This window comes from Nyctereutes procyonoides, unplaced genomic scaffold, assembly GCF_905146905.1.
Source record: "Nyctereutes procyonoides isolate TBG_1078 unplaced genomic scaffold, NYPRO_anot_genome, whole genome shotgun sequence".
Taxonomy (NCBI): Eukaryota; Metazoa; Chordata; class Mammalia; order Carnivora; family Canidae; genus Nyctereutes; species Nyctereutes procyonoides.
Genome location: NW_026575120.1, coordinates 1,061,929 through 1,086,056, shown reverse-complemented (window position 1 = coordinate 1,086,056; position 24,128 = coordinate 1,061,929). Strand labels below are relative to the sequence as shown.

Genomic DNA, 24,128 nt, shown 5'->3' with positions numbered 1-24,128 from the left:
AGGAGTTTTGATATGCTTCAGTCGCCAGGGGATTTATGAACACCTATATTTTCAGACTTTTTTGTTTTCAGATCAGTCTCCAGTGTTTGAGGCAAACTGATTTAACAGAAAAAGATGCATAGTGACCTAAATCACTTGTTGATTACTTTGGCTTCAGAATGACTATCTTCCTGTGGACAATATAGAAATTTTAGGTGTAATAAATTTAAATATTATCTAGATGCATTATATTGTTGTATTGTAAAAGGACCTCAAACACGTGGAGGTTAAGGACCATCCTGCTGAAATATTTTAATCAAAGCTAAGGATTAACATTAGCATAGGCAAGACCTAATGACCTGGTGAGATCAGAGCTGATTCCTATTGGGTATCAGTTGTTAAAAGCACAGCTTTCTAGCTGGGAGCTGCAGACTCAGCTCAACACTAGTCTCTCCCCCACCACCAAAAAAAAAGAATAGTTTCCTCCTGAATAATCTGATGGTTGCCGGGGGGGGGGGGGGGGGGGGGGGGTGAAATGGGTAAAGGGGAGTGGGAGAAAAAAAAACAGGTTTCCAGTTATGGAATAATTAAGTCATGGGGATGAGAGGTTGTATGTAACATATGTAGCTACACTTGTGATGAGCACAGCGTAATGCACAGACAAGTCCAATCACTGTTGTATACTGAAACAAATGTAACATTGTATGTCCACTAGACTTCAAATTTTTTAAAAATGAAAAGGAGAACATTAAAAAAAAAAAAGTAGTCTCCACTTGGTTCTGGATTGTCCTTTTTCCCATCCAGACCTGACATAATTCTTTAACTTCAAGTATTTGGAATAGCAAATATAATTAATTGGAAAGAGTACAGTAACATCTCTATATAGGTTGACTGAAACTAATTAACAACCCCTAGAAGGGAAGGAAGGTTGTTAACCCACATTGACTAAAGGATGGGTAAATTAATTAGCTATTCGTAGCTAGAGGTAAATTTTTCATTCAGATCTTTTTTTGGCTTACTCTTATGTCCTACTCATACTGTTTGTTTCTTGTCTCAAACACTGGTCTTCAAGAGCTCCCAAATTCTCTAATGGATATGATAATTGTTAAGTACCTGCTAGTAGTGTCCTGGAGCCAGCTAGTTCAATAGAACTGATTACTAAATTTTCAGGAATTTAGTGAGCCAGCTGATAGAGACATTATTAAAAATTAAAATATGGCGACTTCCCCAACTCACTGTGACTTGCCCGACTCTCTCTCTCTCTCTGAGTCATGGAACCTCGCCCAAGGGTGCTTGCAATAAAGTTCAGCTCTTGGAAAAAAAAATTAAAATATGTAAACTTACAATCAGATAAATTGTCTTAAAATCAAAGATAATGAGTTCTAAGAACTTATCACTTCCCAATTATTTTCCTATACCTATTCTATCTTTCTGCGTGTTTAGTGGAGATTCTATATGATGATGTGCTACTGCATCTTTGTCACGTAGGTAGCTTGGCATCAGCCATGGTCAGAGTATTCATAGCATGGAAATCTATAAATGCTGCAAATCACAACTCTTCTCCTCTTCTACCCCAGAATTCATTGTTAAACTTTCACTAGCACACCATTGAAGCCCATGGGACCTTCTAAGAGAAGCTCTTCTCCCTATTTCCCAGAAATAATAGAACAGAAAAGCTAGAAAATGCTCCTCTGTGACTCAACCCTTTTCTTTCCAGGCACAGCTGAGAAACTAACAAAGGTAGAAAACACACCATAGCCACACCAAGTCAATGTTTTCTCTTTAGAACCTAAACTAAGATTCACAGAGAATGATGGAATTAGTAGTCAAGTCATGTTCACAGCAGTATGGTAGAATAAATGTCCTTGAACTCTTACCGTGTAGATCTCTAGAGCTGACCTGCATATCAGACTTCCTAAGATCAGTACCACTCTTCCCTGGCTCGATATGATTTTATCCTAAAAATATCTTTTATTTGAGCTAATACCATTTTTTTGCAAGCTAATGTGCCTTAAAACACACACACACACACAACTGTTTCAAGTTCTATTTCTGATTCCAAAATAGGAATTACGCAGTAGGACAGAATACTGAAACACAAGTCCTGAATGTGAGACCCAGAGAGAATTTGTTAACCTGACAGCCTCTCAATTTTCTCATCAGAAAAAAAAAATAAAACTGCATACATGTTAGTGGTTTTTAGGCCCTTAGATTCTACAGAAATGCTTCAGGACTAGCCTTGGGAGTTTAAAGGGAGGCTTTAAGGGAAAAGGATCCAAACACCCTCCTGTGTTCAGCTAGAAACATTCTTCCGTTATTTACTATGTATTTGGGGGCTTCTGTATCAGATTTCTTTTGACAGTTCCACTAAGGACTCCCCACACTATCCCTAAAAACTTTAAAAAGTTTACAAATTTTCCAGATTAATTTATCTCTAAATTCTTTTCCATCTGCTAAATTTTTCAGGGGCAAATATAAAATGTTCACATGTGTGTTATGGAAACATTTAAACATTTTCCAGTTTTTCTGTTCTACTATTTACACTGTCTTCTCTGATTGGAGAGTTGCAAGGAAACCAAGGTGGTCCCATAACACAGCTCAGACCAATCTGATAGCCTACTTTTTGCAGACATACCCATCTATCAATGTACTTTTTCCTGTGAATTCTTTTTTTTAATTTTTATTTATTTATGATAGTCACAGAGAGAGAAAGAGAGAGAGGCAGAGACATAGGCAGAGGGAGAAGCAGGCTCCATGCACCGGGAGCCCGATGTGGGATTCGATCCCGGGTCTCCAGGATCGCGCCCTGGGCCAAAGGCAGGCGCCAAACCGCTGCGCCACCCAGGGATCCCTTTCCTGTGAATTCTTGACCTGATCTGAAAACTTTGCTCAGCACAGTGTTCTGGATAGCCAGTACCAATCAACTGGCATTGGTAAGAAATGAAACTGGTTTGCCATCCTTATAAGCTTCTTCAGGGAAGTACGTGAACTTAACCTTATGCTATGTTTGATTTCTCTAATGGTTCCCTCTTGGTGCTAATCTTGCCATCTGTTCTGAAGGCTGCCTTTCTGTCTAGTTATCTGCCCTTTTTTAAAAAAAATTATTTATTGATTTATTCATGAGAGACATACACACACACAGAGGCAGAGACATAGGCAGAGGGAGAAGCAGTCTCCTCACAGGTAGCCCAATGTGGGACTTCATCCCCGGACCCCGGGATCACGACCTAAGCCAAAGGCAGATGCTCAACCGCTGAGCCACCCAGACATCCCTAGTTATCTGCCCTTAAAGCAATTTCCCATCTAACACCTGACAGTCTGGGGTTAGAGCCAGCAACAAGGGTGTATATTGGTTGTACCACCAGATATACTAGGTCTGTCCATATGGACATTTTACAGGAGAAAATGTTACAGGTCGAAGAAGATAAAACACTAAGTTGTTGCTTAAAAAAACAAGTTCTTTTTGGTATTTTCTTAGTGAATGAGAAAAATATCTACTAAGCATCTTAGTTTAGGCTATATTAAGATTACCTTTTCCATTAATTTCCAACTTTTCAATCAATGTTTGCTCTTAACTCTTCGCAAACTTTGTACATTCTTTCTCAGTCATACGGTTCATAACTGATCAAGTCCTCTAGTAAATAACACATTCATATAAGAGCATTAGGAAGAAAATCTACTTTTTATTTTATATAAACTTTTTAGTAAACTATAACATACATTAAAAGGTTGTCCACTTACAAATTGTAGGTAGACAGCTTTATGAATTTTCAGGGTGAATACACTGTCTACTCAGCATGCAGATCAAGAAATAAAATATGAACAGAATTCTAGAATCGTCCTTTGCCCCCAGCCCCCTTCTAGTTACTACCCTGTACCAAAGGAAACCACTATCATGATTTACTAAACTGTGTGTTTGTGTATGTGTGTATGTAAGTATAGATATGTGTGTATACATATATACATATGTATATATTTGTTGTTGTCTTTGAACATTATGAATGAAATAGTATAGTTTGTTCTCTTGCCTTTGCCTTCTTTGACTCAACTTTCTGTGAAATTTAACCATGTGAATGCATATAGTTGCAGCTCAGTAATTTTCATTGCTATATAGCATGCAATTGTGTGAATATACCACACTTTAAAAAAACAAACCCAAATAATAAATAATAATGATAATAATATTAAAAATAAAAAATAAATCCAGGCCACTGTTTATGAACATATGGATACTTTTTAGTTTTGGGCCTCTTACTACTATCCCTCTGTGTGTCTTTTGCTGCACATAAATACTCATTGCTATTGAGTATTTCACCTTAGAAAGGAAATTGATGGGTCATTGGGTATATGCATGTTCAACTCTAGTTATTATTGCCAACAGTTTTAGAAAGATTGTATTATTTGTCATCTTGTATAATGGATGATCATTATATTATTCTGAGGTTATTCTTTTCCAGAAGACAGCTTATAATGGGCATAGAAGTTTTAATCACTATCAGGCATGAAAACAGGATATGACAACTGAGAAAGCTCACCTGTTTTCACACAGAAGGAGGCTTTGTCACAGCAACTTCTTGCAAGGTACATCTATGAAGGTAAGGGAAACAAAAGCAAAAATGAATTATTGGGACTTAATCAAGATAAAAAGTTTCTGCACAGCAAAAGAAACAGTCAACAAAACTAAAAGACAATCTACAGAATGGGAGAAGATATTTGCAAATGACATATCAGATAAAGGGCTAGTATCCAAGATTTATAAAGAACTTACCAAACTCAACAGCAAAGAAACAAACAATCCAATCATGAAATAGGCAAAAGACATGAACAGAAATCTCACAGAGGAAGACATAGACATGGCCAACAAGCGCATGAGAAAATGCTCCGCATCACTTGCCATCAGGGAAATACAAATCAAAACCACAATGAGATACCACCTCACACCAGTGAGAATGGGGAAAAATTAACAAGACAGGAAACAACAAATGTTGGAGAGGATGTGGAGAAAGGGGAACCCTCTTGCACTGTTGGTGGGAATGTGAGCTGGTGCAGCCACTCTGGAAAACTGTGTGGAGGTTCCTCAAAGAGTTAAAAGTAGAACTGCCCTACAATGCAGAGATTGCACTGCTGGGGATTTACCCTAAAAATACAGATGCAGTGAAATGGCAGGACACCTGCACCCCAATGTTTATAGCAGCAATGTCCACAATAGCCAAACTGTGGAAGGAGCCTCGGTGTCCATCGACAGACGAATGGATAAAGAAGATGTGGTCTATGTATACAATGGAATATTCCTCAGCCATTAGAAACGACAAATACCCACCATTTGCTTCAACGTGGATGGACCTGGAGGGTATTATGCTGAGTGAAGTAAGTCAATTGGAGAAGGACAAACATTATATGGTCTCATTCATTTGGGGAATATAAAAAATAGTGAAAGGGAATAAAGGGGAAAGGAGAGAAAATGAGTGAAAATATCAGAGAGGGAGACAGAACAGGAGAGACTCCTAACTCTGGGAAACGAACAAGGGATAGTGGAAGGGGAGGTGGGCAGGGGATTGGGGTGACTGGATGATGGCACTGGGGGGGCACTTGACGGGATGAGCACTGGGTCTTATGCTATATGTTGGCAAATTGAACTCCAATAATAAATTTAAAAAAAATGAGGCTTTGCTAATAGGAGGTATGCTTGTTTCTCCGTGTTTCCCAAATACATAAAAAGACAAGTTCTGGCCACCAAATGAGGGACAAATGGCAAGAATTGAGCAGTGATACAGTGTCAGCAAAGACTCTGAAAATCACATAAAGTCAGAAATCATATAAATCAGACTGGACAGATGTAATGGTCAAAGTAGGTTTATCACTTGTCTTGAAACTAGAAACTTAAATGTATACAACTGGCAGCTTGGTTGTTGTCACCAGTGAGACATGTAGTAACAAGAAGGCAAATGTCAAGCTCTACTCACTGACCTTCAGCCATGGATTATGTTGGGATTCCTCAGAGGATCAAAAGAACCTGATGGAACCCCTGTTGCTTTAAGGCTCTAAGTCCAGCAGGATTGTACCAGAATATGATATGTACAAGGATGGCTTCAAATAAAAAAAAAATCACAGAATTTGTTTCCAAATCAACCCTTCTCCACAACTATACTCTATCTCTGATCCTTCCTTGCCAACCCTTTGCATTCTCCTTTTGGCCTTCTGTTTGCATTAATTACATTTCCAAATGTGCCACTTGGTTTATCAGCTCCTTTAGCCTTTGATATACTACTTTATTTCCTTGTCCTTGAATTGTCTTCCCATCTTGGCCTCTTCCCCTTACAACAGTAAAAATTTCCCTTCTCCATTTAATAAACATTTCCTGGGGTCCTGCTATGTGCCTGCACAGGGCTAAATACATGTTCTGGCTTAATGGAGCTTAGATACAGCTTAGTTTTCACTAAGAGAGAAGGGCAGGAGACAAGCCACTGTCAATTTGTCTTTAGGGATGGAAGATAGTAAAAACAAAAACAAACAAAAACAAAAAAACACCAGACCCTCAGTGCCTTGGGTAACTTTCATAACCCTGGATACTAAAGAATTGAGTTCCAGACTTCTAGTGGCTAGCCCTATAAAGACAAAAGACCTAGAAAAAGCTGTGACTCCAGATAACACTTCTTCCCCACTACTTTCTCCTTTGAATTTGCCAGTTGTACCCTGAGGAAGGCAGTGCTGAAGATGAGGACAATATTTATGACAACTTTCCCAAGAGAGGGGGCTTGCTGCAGCCTTGCTCTTTGGCTGGTAACTTCCCCTCATCAGAATTGAGTGCACCTGTTGGTAGGGGACTCATGTGCTCTGATGTAGGGCCTTAGATATAATTGCTCCTTTTTTTTTTTTTAAGATTTTATTTATTTGAGAGAGAGCAAGTGAGAGAGCAAGCACAAGTAGGGGAGGGACAGAGGGAGAGGTAGAAGCAGACTCCTTGCTGAGCAGGGAGCCTGATTTGGTGCTCCCCCAGGGTCATGACCTGAGCCCAAGGCAAATGCTTAACCAACTGAGCCACCCAAGTGCTCTGCTCCGTTTTTTAGCTAGTCAAGGTTCCAGTGCTCAGGTTAATATAAGCAGAATATTTTAATAGGAATTTTGTTAGGGATCCCTGGGTGGCTCAGCGGTTTAGCGCCTGCCTTTGGCCCAGGGTGTGATCCTGGAGTCCCGGGATCGAGTCCCACATTGGGCTCCCTGCAAGGAGCCTGCTTCTCCCTCTGCCTGTGTCTGCCTCTTTCTCTGTGTCTCTCATGAATAAATAAATAATTCAAAAAAAATACCCTTTAAAAAAAAAGAATTTTGTTAAACAAGATATTTCTGCCTAGGCATGACACATATTACATTTAGATTTCACATTTTCAAAATATAACAGTTACTTGTTTATTTGCAATTTAAAAAGTAGTGAAAAGATGGGCAGCCCGGTGGCTCAGTGGTTTAGCGCCGCCTTGGGTGTCCGGGGCGTGATCCTGGAGTCCTGGGATTGAGTCCCGCATCCGGCTCCCTGCATGGAGCCTGCTTCGGTCTCTGCCGCCACCCCCTCCCCGCTACCCCGTGTGTCTCATGAATAAATAAATAAAATCTTAAAAAAAAAAGTAGTGAAAAGATAAAATAATTAGGTCATAGTATGGAATTTTAATAGGAAAGAATTAAAGCAATTGCAAGGCATTTATAGATTTTTAAAAGAGAAATTATATGTGAAAAATATCCTAAAGTATTTATATTTGCTTTACTGGTAAGCTTGGAGCATTTTGGTGTATAAGGACCATGGGTTCAGAAAGTGACCACCTATTCAATTTCATTATTTCATAGTAAATTGTGACTTCTAAAACATTGTAAGTTTATGCAAGGATGTAGCAAAATTATATAGCAAAACCAAGAGTCCAAATCTTTTGCTGCCTAGTTTATCACTCTATGTTGATAAATATGCTTTCTTGTAAAAACTTCTTTGGCTTTATTCTTGCTGTTGTAACATTTTAAAATGCTCCAGAGCATTTATTTTTACTTAGACCATAGTGAACAAAAGTGAATTGTTGACTCTCACTGTGGAATAGGGACACTTCTTGGATGTTATTAATGTGCAAGGGAATTGACATAAAAGTTGAAGGAAATTGGACTAAACCTACATTGATCTAATATTATCTTTAATCTGCAAAAAGTCCAAAACTCCTACTATCGTTCTCCTATAATTTTTCCCGAGAAGTAAACTTTCTAAAATACACAGGTACTAAAGGAATATGGTTATTTTTATGTAGTCACAGAGCATCAAATATGAGAAGAAAGCAATGTTCTTAAGGAAATTTTGCTTTTAGAGGAAAAGTACTATGGAAAGTTATAATTAGATCAACTTTTGCATACAGAGAGAGCTTTATCCAAAGCTCTGTATTTGACAAACCTTTATCCAGCAACTCTCACAGCAGACCTTGGTTTCTAGCCAGAGAAATGACTTGCAGGAGAGCATTCAATCTATTTAAACTAGAAAGAAAATACATATTTATTTGAAAGCCATCTCAGATGGAGAATTTCTGTCATTTTCCTGATCTGTAATACAATGCTTTTGTGTTACCTCCTCAATTCTCCTTAGAGCTACTCAGCTTTTAATATGCAAGTAATAAAAATTCATCAGTCTGTCCAAGAATTTTGTCATTAGGCCATGTTGGAAATTTATGAGTAAATCTGGAAATTGTGTTGAGTTCAAAGTAAACAATGCCAGAAGAAGGACTGTGTTATATATATATATATATATATATATATATATATATATATATATATATTATATCCAGAGAATAAATGTTTCTTTGGGAATACTAAAACTTTCCAAAATTCAGGGAAGACAGAAATGTGAGGAATCTTTAGTGAGAACACAAGGAACTAGTGGGTCTTCCTCATGGCATCGATTATATATAAACAGGATAAAAGTAAAAGAAACAGAAAGATGGCATCCTAAAATAAGCACATTTTTGTTCATAGGGTTTTTTCTGTTTACCATTTTCAGTGAAAATTCCAATAACCTATATTAAAACGAGATGTAACTGAGGTGTTATCTTATGAATTACCTATAGGCAAGGGGCTGGCAGGATCTAGGTCAGAAAACCTCATTTTGTTTGCCCTTAGTCATATTCCCTTGTGACTGCAGCTCAATTGAGACAACTGGATTCTGTAGTTCCCACCCCTAGACCCACAATATTTTAGGAGCTCCCAGCACCATTCCAGAGCAGAGACCAAAGCTAGCATTACTCACTTAACCAAAACTGGGCTCAGGGGTAGGAAACCGGGAAGAATGCCACATATACTTTCTCATGGAAGTGACACTGACAGGGTAGCAAACAGGAGTCGCAACAATAAAGCTGACACGGTCACACTTATTTTTCATATTGATACCAATAGCGTCCCATGCACTTAATTTGCTGAATTGGTGACCCTACGCATGGTAACGTTTTCTTCAAAAAACATTAATTAAGTGTAGGGGATCCCCGGGTGGCTCAGCGGTTGAGCATCTGCCTTGGGCCCAGGGCGTGACCTTGGAGACCCGGAATCGAGTCCCGCGTTGGGCTCGCTGCATGGAGCCTGCTTCTCCCTCTGTTTCTCTCTCTCTCTCTCTCTCTGTCTCTCATGAATAAATAAATAAAATCTTAAACAAAAATTAACTGTAACCCAAAAATGTTAGCCTTCCCCCCTGGACTGCTGTCACTGTGCAGTCACAACAGCCTCTGACCTGGGCCACGCTAACACCTGACACCTGAAGGTGCAATCACGAAAACTTTCGCGACCTTGAAGATCAGGACGCTCTGGACGCCCTCGAGGGCCGGGGCGGTCTCCCGCCCCGCAGACCCCGCACCGACGGCTCTTTCCGTCTGCTGACCCGGCCGTGCGCTGCGGTGTCGGCTTCTCGCGCAGTCAGGTGCTGCCCCGGGGCGGGCGCACTCGGGCTCCGGGGCGCCGGGGGGACGGTGGGCCCGCCCCGCCCCCTCCCCGGGACCCGCCGCCCGAGACCCCGGGTCGCGCCCAGCGGCAGGCGGGCGGCAGGGGCCCGGGCCGCACGGTCGCAGGGGTCGCTCTCGCACAGCCTCGCGCCTCCGCACACCCACTTCTCGCGAGGTTTCGTCGCCCCCTCCGCTCCCGCCCCCTCCCAGCGCCGGTGCGGGCAGCTCCCGCAATGGCTGCGCTGCGGAGGCTCCTGTGGCCGCCGCCGCGGCTGCCGCCTCCGCCCTCCCCCCACCACCCCCTTCCCGGGCTGTGGGGGCGGCCTGCGGGGACGGCCCCGGGCCAGCCTGGCCGGCCCTTCTCCTGCCGGGAGGAGGAAGAGGGGGCTGTGGCGGAGGCGGCGTGGAGGCGGCGGAGGCGCTGGGGAGAGCTGAGCATCGCGGCGGCGGCCGGCGGGGGTCTGGTCGGCCTTGTGTGCTACCAGCTGTACGGGGACCCGAGGGCCGACTCCGCGTGGGCGCCCGCCCCGGGGCGCGCCTCGGACAGCGCGGCCGCGGACCCGGAGGACCCGCCCCGCGCCCGGGGGCTGCTGCCCATCCCGGTCGCGGCTGCCAAGGAAACGGTAGGTGCGTGAGCGCGTGCGCGGGCGGGGGGGGGGGCGCAGGTGACGCCCGAGGGAAGGGCTGCCAGGTGCACCTGAGCGCCGGGAGGGAGGGAAGGCGCGACGGTCGTGCCGGTGCGCTTGGGGCTGTGGGCCGCCGTGACAGCGGGCACTGCAGGTTGTCGCAGTGTGAGGCGCGCGGCCCCCGATCGGCACCTCCAGTGAGTGACACCAGGCGTAGGCCAGGCGGTCGGGGCGGGGGGGGGGGTTCACGCAGCTGTTGGGAAGACCGAGATGATGCTGTCATGATGCATCGGGACCTCAGAGGTTGCTGCCAGGTATCACCTATCCATCAAAACCCCAAACCAGGGGGTCCCTGGGTGACTCGGCGGTTTAGCACCTGCCTTTGGCCCAGGATGGGATCCTAGAGACCCAGGATCGAGTCCCACATGGGGCTCCCTGCATGGAGCCTGCTTCTCCCTCTGCCTGGGTCTCTGCCTCTCTCTCTCTCTCGTGGTGTGTGTCTCTCATGAATAAATAAATAAAATCTTAAAAAAAAAAGAAGGTAGAGAGCATTAAAACAATATTACCTTAAAAAAACCAGTATTCTTTTTAAAATTAATTTTACTTTTAAAGTTGAGACATAGTATCACGTAGTTTTTAAGAGACCACACTTCCTGGTGTTTTCCTCATAGTTATGAAAATTAAATGAATTAATACATTTTATTTTTATTTTTTTTAAGATTTATTTATTTATTTTATGATAGACATGGAGAGAGAGAGAGGCACAGGAGGAGGGAGAAGCAGGCTCCATGCCGGGACGTGGAGCCTCAATCCCAGGACTCCAGGATCGCGCCCTGGGCCAAAGGCAGGCGCCAAACCGCTGAGCCACCCAGGGATCCCCGAATTAATACATTTTAAATAGAATTGAAGGATAGTTAGAATTGTACATCTATCATGTAAGCATTCAATAAATTTGTTTTTGTAATTTTATTCCTTTAATTACTTATTTATACTTACATGGTGTAATTGCTTAGGGTTTATAAAAATTCCTCTACAAATAATACCAGAGGCCTCTGACTCTTCCCAAGTCTCTAATCATACAATTCTGATTGTTATTCATTTTGCAATCAGTCTTTCCTCCCCTTTGAAAACGTTTATGATCTCTTTTTACCCCTGGTATTGAAACTTTCACAATAAAGAGCTTTTTGTGGGCGTGTTTTCATTTATTGTGCTAGGAACTTGAGACTGCTTTCAATATAGAAATTCATGTTTGAAAGTATATGCTTTTCTTGTATTACTTCTTTGACAGTTTCCCTTCATTTTCTCTTTTTTTCTTTTTCTGGAACCTCTATTAGTCTGAAGTTAAACTTGCTGACAGATCCTAAACTAATTCTGATCTTCTAATTTTTTAATCTTGCTTATTTGCTTTAATGGGTGATGTCTTTGATTCTGTCTTTCATCTGTCCTATTGAAAGTTTTGTTTCTGCTATCCTAATTTAATTCTAAACTATTTTTTGTTCTCTAATGTTCCTGTGGTATAGCCTTCTATTTTATTTTATGGCTGCTAAATTTCTCTTTCTAGTATAAGGATATTAATCATAGTTTTGTTTTGTTTTTTAATTGTCTTCCACTTCAAGCATTGTGTTGTTTCTTCCAGGTTCGTTTTTATTCCTGTTTGATTTTCTAAGCCCTCACTTTCATTTTTAGGGTTTTCCTCACATATCCGTGGTTGTTGCATCTCTATATTTGAGAGCTACTCAGAAGCTAGTTATACGTGAGAATGGCTTTTCATTTGGTGATCTGGCCTTTTTAATAGAGTAGCATCTAAATGTCAGTGTTCTTTGGTTTTTGTTTTATTTTAGAGAGGGAGAGGGGATGGACGGGTGAGACAGAGAATCTTAAGCATACACTACACTGGGCGTGATCTTTTTTTGGAAACTCTATTGGTTGCCAGGCTTTATCTCACAACCCTGAGACCATGATGTGAGCTAAAATCTTGAGTCGGATGCTTAACCAACTGAGCCACCCAGGTGCCCCAAAATGTTTTATAAGTGTTTTATAATGTTTTATAAGTGTTTTATAAGTCCTTTTCTTTGGTGTCATTGAGTTTCTCCAAAGAATAGGAAAGGGTGGAGGAGCTGTAATCTAGATGCAGATGCATATGTGCCTGTATGTGAGAGCCTGTGGGGGGAAAGGGAGGATAATCTATTGATGTTCTTATGTATTATTATCTAATGCTCTGTTTTCAGCCCCAACACCTACTCTGACTTCACAACTCCTTGTATCCCCAAGGCCTTATCCTTCCTAGGGTTTGTATCTTGAGTCAGCTTATTTCCCTTTGGTTTCCTTCTCCACAGTACTCAGGTATTGCCTCTGCCCCCCCTACATCAATTATCATTCCTCCATCTCTTCCATTTTATAAAAATTTGATGAATTCTCTTGAATGTTTTAGTCTCCTTTTCTCTTTCTTAGTTCTTTTATGTCTCTATCTTTTTTTTTAAAAGATTACCTTTATTGTAATTTTCATATGGTTAAGAGAGGAAGAGGTTGAAAGAAACTCATGAGGTCTGCCATTTTTTCAGAAGTATTTAATTGCCACTTTACTCATTTTGCTCATTTGATTTTCCTGAAGTGGTAGAAATGATTCCTTTTGTGCTTTAAAGCTATAAGAACCTTTGATTTATAAAACCTCTTTTAAGCAGCATGTTATGCTGAGCATAAGCCTAGCAATAAATTAACCTGTACATGTATGAGAATACAGAATTTAACTGATAGGCGTGAATAGCAGTAACTTACAGATATACAGTTCTGTTAATATAGCCTTGAGGATTTTTTTTTAAAATTTAAATTCAGTTAGCCAACATATGATACATAGTTTCAGATGTAGTGTTCAATAATTTATCAGTTGCATCTAACACCCAGTGCTCATCACATCTTGCCCTCTTTAATGCCCATCATTCAATTACCCATCCTTCCACCCAACTCCCCTCCAGCAACCCTCAGTTTGTTTCCTATAGTTAAGAGTCTTTCATGGTTTTTCTCCCTCTCTGGTGACTTCCCATTCAGTTTTCTGTCCCTTCCCCTATGATCCTCACTGCTGTTTCTTTATATTCCACATATGAGTGAAACCATTGTCTTTCTCGGATTGACTTATTTCGCTCAGCATACCTTCAGTTCCATCCATGTTGATGTAAACAATAAGTATCTGTCCTTTCTGATGTCTGAGTAATATTCCATTGTGTGTATGTGTATATATATATATATATATATATATATATATATCCCAACAGAAGATTTTTGTTTTTAAGACATTGCCTCTCAACGTCCTCCAGGAGGCTTTCCCTTACTTTATAGTTATTGAAATGCCTCTGCTTATCCTCTCCTCCTAGGTGATGACTTTTTGCAATTATTTGTTGTCTTCTCTGCTTTTTTAGCCCTGTAAGGAGAGACATTGTATTGGTCCTGGTCTCCTTTATATCTTCATTGCTTGATAAGGGGCCTAGCCCTGGTAGACACACAATAAATATTTGTCAAGTGTATAAGCCCATGCTAAACATTTGCATGGGACATATGCATTGAAAAGCCACAACTGGGGGATCCCTGGGTGGCGCAGCGGTTTAGCGCCTGCCTTTGGCACAGGGCACGATCCTGGAGACCCGGGATCGAGTCCCACGTCGGGCTCCAGGGGCATGGAGACTGCTTCTCCCTCTGCCTATGTCTCTGCCTCTCTCTCTCTCTCTCTCTCTCTCTCTCTCTCATAAATAAATAAAAAAAAAAAAGAAAAGCCACAACCACATTCTGTGAAAATTAATAGTTTAATATTTTGTTCAGCTAAATGCTGGTTATTTATAGCATTAGAATTCGGAAGACTTCAGTCAAGGTCAAAATTCCAGGCTTTGGAAGACCAGTCACGTGACACTATATTTATTTTAATTGTGAAGTTTGGCTTGCCAAAATTTTTCAGTAGACATGGCCTTGAACTTTATTAATACTATAAAGAGATGGTGACAAGATTCTGTTTGGAACTTTACAATTTTAGCCTTAAAACATTATTTTTAGTAGTGGGAAATTTTTGTTCTATAACTGCGTTTTAGTTTTAGGTCCAAAATAAAAAAGTTTGGTTGCTTAATACACTTTAATCCATATTTTACTTACTGTACAGAACACATCTATTTTATGACTTACACATAGTTTTGCTTTCAAGAACAGTATTTGTATCTCTTTGGTATAGTTCTATAATTGTTAATAATCATGAATTTTTTTTATTTCTTTCACTGTATATTTTTCCCAACCTCTTTTTAAGGCAGCACATATTGAGACAAAGTTATGTTTATTTTTTCCCAGAATATTGAAGAATTTGCCAGATGTGTAAATGGAGAAGATTCCTAACTTTTTATAGACTGAGGAAAGCCACATAGATGTAAAACTGAGGATAGGTTACTTTTGTGTAGAATAGCTAAACTAGGTGGGCGATCCCTTCTCTTTGCTTTCTGAATCACTCCATGGCAAATGGACCAGATTCTAACCTACATTTCTTCTAGTGGCCTGACCATGTTATAGATTCACACACAATGACTTGAGTGTAGGTTTTTTTTTCTAAGTAAATCACAGAATAAAATTTGGATGAATTTTTGGGAAAAAAAGTCCTATTTCTGGTTATACCAAGCTAGGAGTTAGTTATATAAAAGTGCATACACCTTTTGTCTTGGTTGCAGTGAAAGATAGTTACAACATTTTATGAATGTTTTTTATTCAGATCCACATTGGGAATCAGGAAATGAAATGTCATGACTTTGAACTTAACTTTTTTAAAAAATTCTCATCTGTAGTTCTTTTCTAAGACTTGGAAATTGTCAAATAATCCACAACAATCAGTTTGAATGAAGGTATATACAGGTTTTTTTCTTTGGTCTATATAATCACATTAAAAAATGATAAAAACATTGAATTGTATTTTGAATTGGAATTCAGGTAAATAGTATTTGGGTTTAATGTGACTTCTTAGTTGATTCTCACATCTCACATGCAATTCTGTTTATATAATTTGGGGCTGGACTGTTTATGAATCCCAAGTAAAGTAAAATGTAGCTTCCTTCTTATTGGTTGAATGTATAATTTATCCTTAATAATTTTTGAGAAATGGATGTCATTTTCTACCTATAGATTAAAACGGACATTTGAGATTATTAAAACAATTATATTACCCCTAAGGGTTTTTGTGTGTGTGTGTGTGTGTGTATATTTTAAAGATTTTATTTATTTATTCATGAGAGACACAGAGAGAGGGAGGCAGGGACACAGGCAGAGGGAGAAACAGGCTCCATGCAGGGAGCCCGACATGGGACTCGATCCTGGGACCAGGATCACGCCCCTGGCCAAAGGCAGGTGCTAAACTGCTGGGCCACCCAGCGATTCCCAAGCCCTAAATTTTTGAAGCTTCTCTGAGGGAGGCTTCATTCATCCTCCATAAAGCACATAAGCTTTGTAGCTCAAATGATTTTAATAATTCAATGAATGAATTCTAAATCTTGAAATAAATTACAGTATTTTATTATTACAGTTCTTTAGCAAGCTTGCTTTCACAGAATCACCTTATCCATACAAATATGCACATGACTTTAAAGATTAGAAAATTAATGCCAGATAAAATAATGGGTGTATTACCTCTTTGTGTTATCTGTGAGGATTAATGATTAGACACTGAGTCATAGCATTAGTAGTAGATGTAAATTTAGTAACTAATTTCAATTTCATTAGATAATAGATGCATACCGCATACATTTTTGTTTTCTTCTTTCTCTAAGCATATGAGAAGACAACAGATTCATTCTCTTTAGAGTCCTTAGTCTTAAATACTTTAATGTTTTTTTATGAGGTGGTTGCTTGTGTGAAATTATATATATAAACTGTTGACCACCAGATTCCCATACCAGTTTTCTAAATTTCTTAATTGTTGTCAGTGTAGCAGTTCTGTCACCAAATGGCTCCTTTAATCTCTTCCCCCTCCACTTCTTTCTCTTTTAAATAGTATATATTATGTTAATGGCCCTTAATGTGTAAAGAGTAGTACCTTTCCTGGTCCTGGAAAAGTATTAGGGAAGTATATGTATATGAGTATATGAGTCTATCCAAATGATTAATTTTTTTAAGATTCATGTATTAAGCAGTTATTTTCAATTTCACATCATAAAAATCAAAATTTCCATCTCATGTCCAATTTAGAAACAATTTATCTATCTTTCCCACTGATCCATTTATTCATTCAAATACTTCACTCAAGGAATGTTTATTGAAATATAGTATTGGAGATTTAGTGGTGGATGAAATTAAACTCCTGTCCTTTTGTAGCATACAGTCTAGTGAAGATATAGAATAATTGTAATGCAGTATGGTAAAGTGATGCGATGGGAAAAATAGGGGGGATCACGCAGGAGGGACTATAACCAGGCTTGCAATGTGAAGTGTGGCTTCCAAGGGGAAGATATATCTAAGTTGAGATTTAAAGGATGGGTAGGAATTGTTGGGGAAACAGGGAGGCAAAGCGGGTGAAGAAATGTGTTCCAGGAGGAAATAACGTGTGTGGGAATGAGCATGGTGTGTTTCCAGAATGGAAAGATCAGTGTGTCTGTATAGCAGAGAATTTGAGGCAGGAGTGATCAGACCGACTTTAGGCCAGAAATGTAACCAGGAGGTAGACAGTACAAGATCTGCTAATGCTTATCAAGGAGTTTGAACTCTACCTTAAGAGCAATAGGGAAGCATTGACAAATTTTTAGGCATGAGGATGATATAATCAAATCTACATTTTAGGAATATTCTTTGACTGGACAGGGAAGTAGAGGGAGGGATACAGTGCTGGAAAGGAGGAGACCAGGTAAAATGCTCTTACTTCTTAGATGAGAATGTGAGAGGATATCATTCTCTATATTCTGTAATTTAAAAAATGCATGTCAAACAGTTTTTACTCATACTATTTCTTTAGACAAGAAATGATTATGACTTTACTAGGGAAACAGCAGTGAAGCAATGAGAAGTTGCTGCATTGGAGAGAGATTCAAGAGCTCATCAGATCAACAGAATTGGTAGTTGACTGGATTTTAGAATGAGAGAGGTATGAGTTTGAGATGGGTACTCAAGTTTTTGTCTTGGGCACTGGCTAGGCTGTGAGTGTTCACTGAGACTAGACCCTCAGGAGAAAAAAAAGTTGGGGGCAGTGGACATCAATGATGTTATTAACTTGTACAGTGGATCAAGGTATCTTCTGGATAGCCGTAGGGAAGTTTCCAGTTGGATACCCAGGTCAGAAGCTCAGGAGGGAAATCTGTGTGATAGCAATTGATTGGGAAATCACCAAGTGTTGGAAGTTCTATGAATGGATGACATTGTTCAGAATACGTAGAACATGAAGAGTAAAGCACCTAGGGAAAGAGTCCTGGTGAGCATCAGTGATGTAAAAAACTGTCAGGAAAATGGAACCCTGCAGAAAGCTGAGAAGTAATGTCTAGACTGGCATAGCCAGGAGAGTCATGGAAGCCAACAAAGTACTATAGAAGTACTGATAAGAAGTACTGTAGTCAGTTTCAGTGGGTGCTACCAGAGGAGTTCATCTTAAATGAGCAATAGGAAGTGTTCACTGGATTTACCAATAAGGAGGTCCGGGATGATCTTGGTGAGATCTGGTAGGTGAAAATTAAATTCTGGAGTAAAGGTAAAGAAAAGGTGATGTGGGCAAGATGAGGTAAGTGTTGAGATGCTTTTATAAATTTGGCCATGAAGGGGAGAAGGGGGAGAATAACGTAGAACATAGAACATAGGGACATAGAATTGATTTTTTTTTTTTAAGATGAAAGACCTTTAAATGTGTTTAAATGTTGAACGAAAGAAGAGGAACACTAAACCAAAGGAAGGAGAGGGGATAAATTACCAAGAACCAAGGTATAGATGGGAAATAAATATTAAAGCACAAGGGAAGAATTTAATCTTAGATAGTAGGAACAATGCCATTTCCAGTGTAATAGGAAGAAGGGATGGGAGGACACAAAGATTACACATTCTTAGCGGCAAATGGTTGAAAGAGTTCCTGCCTGATGGTTTCTATTTTCACTGTGAAATAGAAGGTGATGTCATCTTCTGAGAGCAAGATAATAGAAATTTGTAGGTTAACCATTATAGATAGAGATTTTGGAAAAGAATGGTGAATGGAAATAGCCATTAAAAAAACAAACAACTATTTTGTTTGTTAAACAGAGTAAAAGACCATGAAATCTTTTAATTTGCTCATGTTTTGTATTTGCAAGGTTGAATATGAATTTTTAAATGATAAAATGAGTTTTTAACTTGCTCAGGAAATGTAGAAGTTTTTCAATGGATATTTCTACATGGTCACAGCTTTTGCTATTTTAAGTCTTGTTTATGTTACTCCACTTCTTAGGATGTATAAGCCTTAGTAATATGATCTGATTAGTACTTTTTTACCCATGATGTAATATTTAACTTATGTAGGAAATAGGCCAAACTTATAATGCACTAGAGATTTTATTTTATTATTTAAACTTGATGGGCGAGTTTAAACTAGAGACTTAGTTTTCACTGATCTCCTGTGATTGTTGTACCAAACACTAAGAATTTAAGTAACTTTATTTTGTTTAATAGTGTAAATACTTGTGATGAAGAAAAATGTGTTTAAAAAAATTAAACAAGTTTTATTTACAGCATCTATCTAGCATTAAAGAAAATGCCTAGTCATTTGTGTACTCAACAGGATTCTCTAGATATGTTTTTCATCTTTCTTTTTAAGTAACCCCTTACTCCTTTATGCTTTGACATATTGATTATATAAGCAAAGTAAAATGTGAAAATTTAGTGCTGTATCATTTAATTGATTAGCATAGTTTTTGTTCATTGAAAAGTTATTTTTCTAAATTGGAGAGTAGAATCCAAGTTTTCTGCTTTTTCCCCATTCACTAAGTTACCTTTTACTCATTTAACACTCCAGCTCCAGAATGTAGAATATAGAAAGTATATATAAGAGAATTTTAAATAATTCAATTTTTCTGCTTTCTGATAAGAATGGTATCTATCTGATTGATATATATATATATCAATATATTAATATTGATATATATATATATGGACTAAATGAGATATTTGGATTATCCCTTTCTCTGGAAGGATCTAATAGATTATTCAGACTGCTTGGGAACAATTCAAAATAGATTTTTTCTTTTTTTTTTTTTTAAATTTTTTATTTATTTATGATAGTCACAGAGAGAGAGAGAGAGAGGCAGAGACACAGGCAGAGGGAGAAGCAGGCTCCATGCACCGGGAGCCCGATGTGGGATTCGATCCCGGGTCTCCAGGATCGCGCCCTGGGCCAAAGGCAGGCGCCAAACCGCGACGCCACCCAGGGATCCCCAAAATAGATTTTTTCTAACCAGCTTCACATGAGGTCAGAAAGGCTCCCATAGGTTACATCCAGTTTAAATGTCTTTTTTTCTTTTTTTTTTTTAATTTATATATTCATGAGAGATACGGAGAGGGAGAGCCAGAGACACAGGCAGAGAGAGAAGCAGGCTCCCTGCGGGGAGACTGATGTGGGACTCCAGGATCATGCCCCAGCTGGAAGGCAGACCTTCAACCACTGAGCCACCCAGGCATCCTGGTTACATGCAGTTTAAGGTAGCTTCAACCTGTTAAAATTAGTTATAGTGGAATAGGATCATCTAAACTTCTTCCAACTGCAGTTGACCCTTGAACAACAGGAGTTTTTTGCACTGTGCAGGTCCACTTATAGGCAGATTTTTCCCCCCATAAATACAGTACTGTAAATGTATTTTTCCTTCCTTATGATTTTGTTAATATATTGTCTTTTCTTTAGCTTACTTGATGTAAGAATACAGTATGTATACATATAACATAGAAAATAATTGTTAATTGACTTTCAGGTTATTGGTAGGACTTTTTGTTAACAGGAGGCTATTGGTAGTTAAGTTTAGGGGTAATTAAAAATTATATATAGATTTTCAACTACACAGAATTTGGTGCCCCTAGCCCCCGCATTGTTCAAGGGTCAAATGTACTTTAATTTTATTCTTACTATTCTGAAGATAAAATGTGACTTGTAATTCTCCATATATATATACAAGCACACTCATTTATCATCCCCAGAAAATTAAGAAAGGTTTGAAGCTGTTACTACCATCAAACGTAATAATAGAGTCCTATGGGCAATCAATCATAGGCAGCTTTTAGACTAGGATTTGTGGTGAAAGGAGATGAGTGTAACTTGAACTTTTGTTGTCATCTGGCTTTCTCCATACTGATTGCTCTCCAAATAAATGGATCATATTAGGATTTTATGTCCTTCTAGTAAAGAATACAGACTTAGTAACCTTTTGGTCCAGGACTATGTACATGAACTGTCACATAAGCCTGTCATGTTCTCTTCTGATCTGCCAGCCCTGGTGATTACTTGATCATCATGAAAGATAAGAATTTTGATTCAAGTGGTTTTTAACACAGACTTAATCAAAGTGAATACAACCTATTTGGGGAGTAATATTAAAATTTGTAATTGGTACTTTGACCTAGTATTCTAAATTTTGTTAGAAGTACAAATACTGGGTGCTATTGTGAACTAAATATTTAATTATCAAAAATATTTCATATGTATCACTAAAATCTAGAACTTATCTTGAATTACTATGGTAGTTATTTTGAAATTTTTGTAAAACTGCAGGGGAGCAGGCAAACTTGCAAATTATAGGAGAGTAGCACTCTGTGTCTTTGGTGTTTTACCCACATCTTTTGCCCAACAGAATACAGAACATGGCTAAAGCTGGAGATTGGGTTGCACATTGATCTTCAAAAGAATGGTGAAATTGGAAGGATATGGAGAAGTGAACCATAGAGGGATTATCTGGATGTCAGATAAACAAGAACATAAGTTAGTCAGGTACCCGAGAGTGTATTTGATTATAGGCTGGTAGGGAAGTTCTAGAAACATGTCTCTTTCATATTTTGATGATGTGTCTTATTAAGGAGGGTTTCTTAGATTCTACAGAGAAAGTGCCATTTTTCTTTTCTTTTCTTTTCTTTTTGAGAAAGTGGCATTCTTAAATATATTGTAAAATTCAAGTTATATGTAGTTGTGCTTTCTTAGTTGTAGAATAGCAGAGTGGTTCCCTAGGGAGTTAGTTTAATTCTTTTGGTACTAATACTAGGATCAAGGTATTCACAGACAGAGGAGTCAGAGGTACCTAACCTAGAAAAATCTCTGAAGGCATCTTGGTATCCTGCTGATTCACTCACAGCACTACATCCTAATGCAAAAGTGACTGTGATCTTCATGTAATTGTTTAGCTTGGGAAAATATAGAGATTCCTCCCTCTCCTATCCCTTACTTCCTCCCTCTACAATGATCAGTGTGCCCATTTCTACTTATGAATGCCTTCTACAGCAGCTTTAAACTCAGGGATTAGAGATTATGGAAATAACATTGGTTGAAATAAGTGAAAGCAAGGTGCCATCAAGAGCAGATAGCTTGAAATCTATCTGGGCCCTGTATAGCAAAGTCAGCGCCTTTTTTTTTTTTTAAGATTTTATTTATTTATTCATGAGAGGCACAGAGAGAGAGAGAGAGAAAGAGAGAGAGAGAGAGGCAGAGACACAGGCAGAGGGAGAAACAGACTCCATACAGGAAGCCCAATGCGGGACTCGATCCCGGGTCTCAGGATCACACCCTGGGCGGAAGGTGGCACTAAACTGCTGAGCCACTTGAGCTGCCCAAGTCAGCGCCTTTTAATTGGCCTTTCAGGAAGTCTCAACAAGCACTTTCATTTACATTTTACTGGCCAGAATTTAGTCTAAATTGTCATTTTTACTTAGCTTATATAACTACAACAAAGCCCGATGAATGTAATCTTTATTCTGTGTGCTATTGTGCCTAGCTGAAAATCAGAGTTCTCTTTCTAAGGAAAAACTGGAGAATAAGTAATAGATACTTATCAGTCTCAGGTGTGAAGTATACTTTATTAGGAAAATTGTCTTTTTTTTAAATGGCTTTTAAATTAAATTAAAATGCTCATAAATAAATTATGGAATGTCCATTTAATAAAATGATTTAGACTTCTGGTTCTAATAATATAGCATACTATATAAACTGTCACAAAAATATTTTAAACTTCCTTATAAATGCCATACTGTACTCATAAGAAATTAAGGGAAATTGCCAGGGGCAGAAATAAAGAGGAAACTAGTAACTAGAACAGTGTGAGCTGTGGCTTACTTGGGTAAGCAGTGAGTTATTATTCATAGAACTGTAGGGACTTGGATTTTAATGCCTGTTTGGGGATAGAAACAAGACCTTGGGAAGTTGAAACTGAAACACTCAGAGCCCTCTTTTAAAAAATGGACTAGAAAAAATCATTCTCCTAGTGTGATGGAGGGAAACCTGACGATGTCTGCCTGGATTCCAAGTCGAAAAAAAAAAAATCTGAGAATGTATAAACATGGCTTCTTACCACCTCATATAAGTTCAGAGTTAGAACTTATGTTACTCAGAGAAAGAGCTGATATCATTGCCAGAAAGAAATACAAAACTTTTTCGGAGGAAAATACCTTTGAACACTGACCATTTGTAATTCTTACAGAGAAGGTCTGGAATAGGGTAAGCTCGTAATCCAAAAGTACAAAAATATATGAAGTTTTATTTCAAAAGTGTTAATAAACTGAGTGGATTCCTAACAATTAAATATTAGGATAATTTGGTTGAATCTGTAAGTTAAGTAGTATGCAAAATGATTAAAGATAATGAAAAATTGGTATGAAAAAGAATCAATAAAGAATTTCCATGTAAAAATAGTTCATGAAGACTCGATAGTTAAGGCAGCATATAAAACGTAACTGAAGAGGCATTTAGGAATCCAGAAGATAATTTTGAAGGAACTACACAGAATGTAACACACTTTTAAAGAAGTGGTAAATATTAACGAGAATTCAATAGACATGAAAAATAGCCTGGGTCTAAAATTTGTCTACCAGGGCATATAGACTGAGAGAATGAGAGAGACAACATTCTAAGAGGAGTGGTTGAACAGTCCTCAAAAGGAACAAAGATGTTAATCCCCAGATTTAGGAAGCATAAACAGTCCTGGTTGGGATAAATAATAAATATGTATTTAGTCAGATTGCAGTAAAACTGTAAGATTAAAGATAAAGGGAAGAAGGACAGATGTGTACAAAGGTATATTAGTTGGCCTGATTGAAGACTAACTTGTGTGGTGGATAGGAGCCAGAAGACAGTATAATATTGTCTTCAAAATGCTGAGAGAAAAATAACTGTCATCTTAGATTTCTATACCTAGGTAAATTGTCATTAAGGAAGGAGGGTAAAATAAATTCATTTTTGAAAGATTGGGACAGTTTACCACTTTCAGATCATCATATGAGGAAAACAGGAACATAAAATGAAGGGTGAAATTCAAGAAGCAATGGTGAATTTAAAAATTGATAAAAAAATGAATTCTTAAACATTGACTATATACTACAACTAAAATGGTAATTATTACTATGTTGAAAGGAGTTAAAACAAGGTGGACCT

At 38.8% G+C, this 24,128-nt stretch overlaps 1 protein-coding gene and 1 long non-coding RNA gene across 3 annotated transcripts in view; one reads left to right on the top strand and one right to left on the bottom strand.

The window, feature by feature from the left end:
* Positions 1-972: 972 nt before the first annotated feature.
* Positions 973-9,905, bottom strand: LOC129516065 (uncharacterized). The gene is made up of 4 exons (XR_008665695.1): positions 9,716-9,905; positions 8,396-8,475; positions 4,515-4,566; positions 973-1,290 (listed from the first exon to the last, which is right to left on the bottom strand). It is a non-coding gene; the product is annotated as an uncharacterized LOC129516065 (long non-coding RNA).
* A 234-nt stretch (positions 9,906-10,139) lies between these two features.
* The window catches only part of MICU3 (mitochondrial calcium uptake family member 3), a 95,217-nt gene continuing 81,228 nt past the window's right edge, over positions 10,140-24,128 (top strand). For both annotated transcript variants that reach the window (XM_055335399.1, XM_055335398.1), the window contains exon 1: positions 10,140-10,546. In XM_055335399.1, coding sequence (XP_055191374.1) covers positions 10,157-10,546 — 390 coding nt within the window. In that variant the 5' untranslated portion in view covers positions 10,140-10,156. The remainder of the gene's footprint in view (positions 10,547-24,128) is intronic.